Raw genomic sequence first — 8,051 nt, forward strand, 5'->3', positions numbered from 1 at the left:
GGTGTCGCCCGCCTCGCTGCCGCGGGCTGTGGGGCGGCGTCGGGCTCCTGGGTGAATTAAACCCCTGTGCCAGAGGAACCTGCCAGTTGTAGCCAAGCTGATGAAACACTAAGAGAGTATTTCTGGTGGTGTTGTGCTTGAGGTGGTGGGTCAGCTGCTGAGGTGTTCCCTGCACTGGGAGGACGGGGGCATGCGGGCACAGGTGGAGCGGAGCTGTTGGGCTGTGGCGAGAGATGCACAAGGACTAACCAAACCCTGCGCCCCTCTGCGTGCTCAGCTGCTGACTCACGGGGTTTTGTGTGACAATAAATTAACCGTGCTGGAGCTCAGCCACCCTCGGAGCTGTCTGAGCTCCCCGGCCCCTCCACCCACCGACTGTCACGGGGTGAGGTGACCAAGGAGGGGTTGTGCTGTGCTCGTTTCTCAGGGGCCGGGCCCTGCAGGGATGGCAGCCTGCTCTCTGTGCTCTCCTGCGGCTGCACTGCACGTGCGAGTGTCAGCCCCACCTGCCCGGTACAGCCTCAGCTCCTCAGAACAGGCAGCTCCGAGAGCGATGCCTCACCAGCCCTGTTCTGCTGCGCAGCTTCTTGGAATCAAAGACACACTTGGAGCAGACATTGAGGCTGGAGCAGACCTGTAAGGTGGAGTCGCTAACCACCCCCCGGCACTGCTGGCTCCCCACTCGCCCTCTCCCTCAGCCCCTCGGCGGCAGACTCATCACCTGGGGGAGCATAAGTCACAGAATGGTGAAACATGGGGTGGCAGCCGGCTGCTGGGCAGCGGAGCCAGCTGCTGCACCAAGCTGTGTCAAGTGACTGGTCAGGTTTGAACTACTGCTCCTGCCTCAGCTGTTCCTGGTTTTTGTCCCCAGATCTCACACGGATGTTGCTGTTTCTTCTCTGGCATTTGAAATCCTGAGGATGGTGGGACGTGAGCAGATGAAGACCAGCCCCTGACCTCCTGGGTGTATGAGGGAGGCTGCGGGAAGGGGTTTGGGGAGTGTTTGTCTGCTGTTTAGATCCCTGTAAGGGTGAGGTTTTGGTTACTGCTTTACCTCGTGGCATTTTATGCAGCTCCGATAGTTGACAAATGCAGCCACCAGTCACTGCAGTGTACCCCACGTTCCCTCCTGGAGGAGAAGGTACTGTTGGTCACCCCTGCCTGGGCCAGGCCCAGGACAGCAGCTGTGGGGGAGGTGTACGGTGGTTCACAGGGTGTTTTGTCCATAGCTCACCAGTGGCAGTTAATCCACCCCAGGAAAGGCTGGGGGGGGCTGTTCTTTGCTCTGAGATGTTCTTACAGAACCTGTTCCCACCGCCATGTACTTGATCTGAAATAACTTGACACGGAGCGAATTAAAAGTTGACTTTAATTCTGAACCATTTGCTAACTGCGTGTTTTCTCATGAAGCATCTGTATCACAGCAGGCTACAACGACTTTGGGAGAAAAGGCAACTGGTAACTGTCCAATACACGGTTCCAAATAAACGGTTCTTACTGGCCCCTACCCAGACGCATCCCAGATAAAGTTTTTGATCAAAAACATGAAATAGATCCACCTGCTTATTTTAAGCATATTAAAAAGGAAACTAATTGGACCATTTCTATTTGTCTAGTTGTTTTTTATACAAAAAGGCTACACAATGTTACACTTTATTCAGAATACAGTTAGAGCGGTTATGAATTAGTGTTCTACACCTTTACTCAATCCTTAAAAATTAGAAATGCTGTAGCATAGTCACTATAACTTAATACTACCAGAGACATTTAAAAAAAACCTAACGACAATTACTGCGAAAAGAAAAGGCTACTCCAAAGCAAGCAAGGGCAGTACCATGACAGAGTTAAAAAAAATAATCGATTTTTAACAAGCAAGGCTAGGGTTTGATAAATTCCATCTGCAATCCCTTCGTGTGCACGCCGCGGGTCTTGAGTCACTCCCAAAATCCATTTGTATTATTACTCCTCGACCAAAAAGGACCAGAACAAAAAGTTTACTTCAATTGTTCCCATAGGAAACTCAGCTTGGTTAGTGTGTCAGGCACTTTCTGAGATACCAGCCCACCCCTCGAGCCCTCTCAGCACTCCACAGGCCCATCGATGCGAGTTCGGTCAGATGAAACAGCTGCAGGGGGAAGCACACAGGGTGTCAGCCCTGCCACCGAGGGCAGCTTAACTCACCACCCCTCACCCTGCACAGGACAGGTCTGTTAATTAATTAATTACTTCCACCCACCACCTCCCTGCCCCCAGCATCCCCTGGGTTTGCAAGTCAAGGGTGGAGCTTCTTACCTACAGGATGATTTACAGGTCAGTGTCGAACCAGGCCAACTGGTTACTGTCCCCTGGGGGCAGCCCATCCATGAGGTCCTGGGCATGGCCCAGGTCCGGCAGCCCATCGACAGGGTAGTCAGCACCAGGGTGGTGGCCGCCCATCTCGTGTTCCATCATGGGGTCCATTCCCAAGGCATCCTGCCCGTAGCCACCAGAGTGGAAGGAACGGTAGCTGGGATCTGAGGGAGGGAAGTGTAGCACAGCGAGAAAAAAAGGTCTTATTAATGGATGTGCGATGGAGCAGAAGCTGCAGGTATCAGCACTGGGAAGAGCCTTGTGGCCATGTATCGTTTTCTAGTTCAGCCTGGTCCAGCCCCCTCTGCCACCTGTCCTTCACAGCCCGGCCCCTGTTCGCTGCAGGATGCTGCAGCCACAGCCCACAGCAGCCCAGAGCCAAGCCCTCAGCCTGCGCAATCACCAGTGCTGAAATTCAGCCACCCCCCGCCCAGCTCCTGCGGGCTCCCAGACTGCCAGACCGGTCCTTGGGGAGAGGCGACTGGTCCTGCTGCAGGCACTCACGGGCTCGTGCCTTCAACAGCAGCCTTGTTTTAAAGGAAAGCTGCGCTGGTGGAATGGTCACATCCATCTGTAAACAGCTGCCACCAACAAGAGCTCAGAGGAGATTCTCGGGCAAGAGGCACCAGTTTCACCCGCCATTCCAGCTCCCGTGGCAGTGCTGCCAGGGGCGTCACAGAAACGGGTGATTTCAGGAGGCAGCTCCCCCCCAGCCTCCCTGAAGAGTCACGTCACAGCCAGGTTTTCCAAGGAGAACAGCACATGACTCGACTTCAGCCAACCGCAGCCAAGCCCAGGGGACAGAGGAGACTTACCATCCGGGCGGTATCCGAGAGGCTCTCCCTGGGCACCGATATCCAGTCCGAGATCTGCTGTCTGGATGCACACAGAAAGGTACAAAACCGTTTTAACATCAGGTCTCCAGGCCAGCACCAATTCAAACCTTTCCGGAGCTTGCCCCAGCTCCCGCTGCTCTAAGGCCGTCTGCCACAGGGTCACTGAGCCCAGACACGGAGAGAGTAAAGGCAGCACTGCCACGTGCACGGGTGGATCACTGACGGCATCACCACCTGCCCCTGGAAGGGAAGGACCTGCCAGGGAGGTCTCCCCCCAGAGCCAGGACTCACCTCGTTCCAGGCCATGGGCTCAGTCCGGAACAGAGAGCTCGTCAACTCCACCGACAGCCGCTTCTTGTAGTCCTGGGGTTTGTCCTCAGACATCCTGAACAGCACCGCGGCTGCGTACGTGGCTGTCAAAGGGAGGAGGGTGTTTAGCAGAGGTCGAGTCTTCCAGCACCTCCTCACACAACTGCACACACTGTCTGGAACATTCCTTACCGACACCCTCGTTCCTGGAGTGAAGCAGCTCTGTGAGAGGAGCAGTGGCACCTTCCGCTTCAATGGCCTCAGCCGCCTCCTTGTCTTGCGCCAGCTCGCAGAGCACGCCTGCGGCTACTCTCTGGATGTTCTCGATGGGAGAGTACAACAGCTGCAACAGAGCACAAGGTTCCTCAGCTCTGCAGCACAGTCTGACCCAGCAGCTGGAGGAAGCGCAGCAGAGCTGCTTTACTGCCTCCCCTCGTGCCTGTCCAGAGCCGCGACTTACCTGCACGAACAGCGGAATGGTATTGAGACCCCTGATGACGATCCGATTGTGAACATCGCGTGCAAGAATGTGCAGGGCTCCAGTGCAGCCCTCGACTATTTCCTCCATGCGCACTCCCTCCTAGCCGGGGAAGGAAGAGACAGGAAGTCAAGAGATTATGTGCCATCTTCTAAAAACGACTGTCAAAACCTCCAACATCCCTGCACCTACCCCCTGCCCGTCCACCTTCACACCCTGCTAGGAGTCAGCCCAGTGTATCCCACTGAATTAAGCGAAGCGTCTCGGGGGAGCTCCTCCCGAGGCAGCTTCCCATGGCCGAGGCACCCCAACAAACACGGGGTCCGAGAGGCCGGCCCGGCACCTCCCCTCAGCTGGCAGCCACTTACCACGAACTGCTGCTGCGTCCCGCCCATGGAGGTACGTCGCTGGGTGTCTTGGTGGGCTCTAACCAGCAACTGGACTAGCCGGGGAATAGCACCTTGTTCACGCAGCGGCGCGTGGTTGGCCGGGCAGAGCGCCAGGTTGCGGATCAAACCCACGGTGGCCTGTCGTTGAGAAAGGGATTGGAGTTACGAAAAAAAAACAACCCACCCATGATGGGTGCACTGGCTTAGCAATTTTTTAGTGGTTGATGCCTGATGCTGAAATCTAAGGGACACCACCACAGTGCTCACTTGAGGCAATGTCCCGGGCACACAAAGTACTTTTTGTTTCCAAAGGGTTGGGGAATGTATTTTCACAGCTGAAGTTCTGGTAAAAAAGCACTGGTTTCCCACCCTAAAAGCTGTTACTTACCTTGATCAAAGGCCAGTGTGAGGGCGGGTGCAAGAGCTTCACCACCACGGGGAGCCCGTAGTGGAGACGAACTGCGTTCTGAGCCATCTCAGCTTCTTGATGTCTGCTGGTGAGGTGACGGAGCGCACAAATTGCGGGTTCTGTGATGTCCTCCCTGTCCCCGGCCCGCAGAACTGTGCGCACGAGAGCCTCGATGCCACCGACCTGGCACACCATCATCTTGTTCTTGTAGTTGTTGCAGGTGAGGTTAGAAAGGATGCCAGCGGCACAAGTCACAACGTTAATATCATCTGATCCTAAGAGCTGAACCAGCGTTCCTAGGAGGCCTTCCATGCCCTCCTGCAGGGAGGAGGGGAGAAACAGTCAGTCCCTTTCTCCTGCAGCGGTGGCTTTTGATCCTGATCCCTTCAGAAGAGCCATTTACCTGCTTTGTTGCAGCATCTGACAGGTTTCTGAGAGTCCAGAGGCAGTTCTGGACAAGACGCTGGCTGGGATCTGTGAGGTGGAGTCCCAATGCCTGCATCCCACCTAGGAGGTGGCAAGATTGGACACCGTTACTCAGACACTCATCTTGTGACCAGCCAGGTCCTCCTTTTCCTTGAAGTCTCAAGCTTCTGGCTCTTTCTTGGTGTTACTATCGTGATATGGCCATGCCCTGACCATCACACAGAAAAAGCCCGACACTCTTCTTGTGACACTGGGGCTTTTAGATGTGTGAATGTTTCTAAGGGGATCATTCTGACAATGCTCAGCCACCAAACCACCCAGTTAACGAGGCAGACTTACTTCAAACATCCTGCCCTTCATCCTTCTGTTTGCTAAAGGCCTCCAAACCCGGTTACGGGCTGGAGGACCAGCCCCAGTTCAGTTTTTCATGCTGGCAGTTTCTGTTCTTGTGAGGAAAGTGCTGACCCTGAAGCACTGTACGGCTTTAGCTACTCAGGGAGCAGGCAGCACTTACCAGCCTCCACGATGGCAGGTTTGTTGCTGGAGCAGACTGACAACACCTTCAGCACCCTACTTGTGGTCCACAATAGCTTCTCGTAAGTGTAGGTCCTCATGATGTTCACCAGAGCCTGGGGTCCACCGCTTGCCAGAATGATGAGCTGAAAGACAGCAGAAGTCACTCTGATCCGTCCCTTCCCACCCGCACCAGCAGCCACCGTTGCTGGCTCACGCCCATCGCCAGTTACACATCTCTGAGAACAGTCTGTGCCTTTAAGGTTTGCCCTCTCTCACCTTACTTTCTTGATTGCCATACGCTAAAATCTGAAGGCAGTCTGTTGTGATAGCCAAGAACTTGACGTTTGTCTTGTTGAGCAGGGCAACCATCTTCTGCAGCCCCCCGGCTAGGCGGACAGCCATCTTGGCTCCTTCCTGGTGTAACAGGAGATTGTGAAGAGTTGTGATAGCATAGAACAGCACGGAGTCAACCGGGGACCTACAGAAGGGAAAGACAGACCCCGCAGCTCGTGAGTACCTGCACCTGCCAGCACCAGCTCAACCGCCCGAGCACCACGGCAGCAGCCCACATACCCGAGCATTTTAACCAAGGCAGGGATGCCTCCCGATTTGAAGATGGCCAGCAAGCCTTCACGGTGATGCGAGAGGTTGTGTAGTGTGCCTGCGGTGCAACGGGCTGTCTCCACATCGTTCGTGTTTTGCATGGTACGTACAATAGCAGACACCATTTGAGGGGATCTCATAATAGCGTGGCGAGACGCTTCCTTTTTGGATAACTGATGCACCATCACGGCAGCCTTGTTCACCACCACCTACGCGAACACGGGAAGAAAGTTGTTACTCTTATGGTCACTGAAGAAGCTCCACACGTGTGCTACACCGAGGCAAGGACACCGCCTACCTGGTCCTCATCGTTCAACAGTTTGGTCAGTTCTGGGATTGCACGAGTTGCAAGTTCAGCGTCATCTTGGTAGTTTATCAAGTTGACAACAGCGTGTTTTAACATCTGGGATGGCTCAGCCAGGCGCTGCACGTTAGTTGGATGAGCAGCATCGAACTGCGTGGATGGGATCTGCATTCCCTCATCCAGTGTTTCAGGGAACATAGCTGCACGCACTCTCTGAGCTCTGGTCATTGCATACTGGCCATCGATATCTGGAAAACAAAGTCACTCATCACCTCCAGCTCGGAGTAACAAGCTCCCCTTCGGGACTGGCAGTAACTTAGTTTCTGCATTGCTATGCTGCCTGTCAAAGCAAAGCAGCGTAATAGAAAAGGCCTTACCGGCGACTTGCTCCTGGGTGAAGGACTGTGAGAATCCCTGCTCCCACTCGTAGAGCACTTGTGTCGTGTCCACATCCTCCTCTTCGGGATTTCCCTTGCCGCTCAAGGAGGGAGCGGTTGTGGTGGCTCCGGAATGGATTCCGGAGTCCAGGTAGGACTGCTGCTGCCAGTGACTGACCGCGGCTTTTCTGTCAGGCTCCATGGCCATATCCAGCTCCATCAAGTCGGCTGTAAGAAATCGTTGTCCAACAATTAAGTCCAGTTCAATTACTCCAGCACATATTAATCCTTCAGGACATGACACAGACCGTAAACAGAAATGAACTGGTAGAAACAACCATCTCAACCCAGCAGAGGCAGCACTGCAAGTAAGGCAGCAGTTTTAAACCAAGGCTTTACATCTCACCATCTACAAACCCGACCACCAGGCCGGGCCATCACTGCTGCTGTGACTGTCTCAGTCTAACACTCAGAGGTTCCCTTTTCCACAGTGTACATAAGGGACCCAAAATGATGACAAACAAAGAGCACGGGTTTGTCTAAGGTATTAATTACGGTAGTAGGGCAGACATCATTCAATCCGACTGATTTAAAGGTGAGGGGGAGCCAGTTTAACTGCTCTTCACTAAACTGCTGGATTCTAGTAACAGAAGCTGTAATGCATTACGTACCTTGGGTTGCCATGTCCCTTGTTGTGCTCCCAGAACTCCTTCCTGCTGCCTTTCAGAGACCCTAGAAAAGGGCAAGGTTAGAACTTTGAGCGCTGAAGAGCTAGCTAGTAAGACAGGATTTCACACTGCAACACCAGAACTGCACACCAGGCCTTCGCACTTCTTGCCATTTCATCGCTACGCTGAATACATTCAGACCCCCATGGACAGTGATGCGTCTCATCTTTTTGCATCACCCAGACTTTTTCTGGCAGACTACATGTAAAGACATGTTCTCCTCTTAAAGCTGCAAGAGAAAAAACTAATTGAGAACTGACCATGCTAAAGCCATTTTTCACTTCTCTATCCTGGCATAAGATTAAGTCCAGACATTAAATTCCACTG

At 53.7% G+C, this 8,051-nt stretch overlaps 2 protein-coding genes across 2 annotated transcripts in view; one reads left to right on the plus strand and one right to left on the minus strand.

The window, feature by feature from the left end:
* The window catches only part of ULK4 (unc-51 like kinase 4), a 127,889-nt gene extending 126,933 nt beyond the window's left edge, over window positions 1-956 (plus strand). Inside the window, exon 36 of the mRNA XM_010134555.1 lies at window positions 872-956. Within this exon, the coding sequence (XP_010132857.1) occupies window positions 872-956 (85 nt within the window). The remainder of the gene's footprint in view (window positions 1-871) is intronic.
* A 396-nt stretch (window positions 957-1,352) lies between these two features.
* On the minus strand, window positions 1,353-7,727 carry CTNNB1 (catenin (cadherin-associated protein), beta 1, 88kDa). Its single transcript, XM_010134554.1, has 15 exons — window positions 7,668-7,727; window positions 6,997-7,224; window positions 6,614-6,867; window positions 6,286-6,524; window positions 5,989-6,190; window positions 5,711-5,855; window positions 5,174-5,277; window positions 4,750-5,088; window positions 4,341-4,499; window positions 3,955-4,074; window positions 3,687-3,837; window positions 3,477-3,598; window positions 3,165-3,225; window positions 2,293-2,513; window positions 1,353-2,125 (listed from the first exon to the last, which is right to left on the minus strand). Exons 1-14 carry the CDS (start codon window positions 7,678-7,680, stop codon window positions 2,305-2,307), a joined length of 2,346 nt encoding a protein of 781 aa, XP_010132856.1. The 5' UTR covers window positions 7,681-7,727; the 3' UTR covers window positions 1,353-2,125; window positions 2,293-2,304.
* Window positions 7,728-8,051: the final 324 nt, after the last annotated feature.

This window comes from Buceros rhinoceros, unplaced genomic scaffold, assembly GCF_000710305.1.
Source record: "Buceros rhinoceros silvestris isolate BGI_N320 unplaced genomic scaffold, ASM71030v1 scaffold8014, whole genome shotgun sequence".
NCBI lineage: Eukaryota > Metazoa > Chordata > Aves > Bucerotiformes > Bucerotidae > Buceros > Buceros rhinoceros.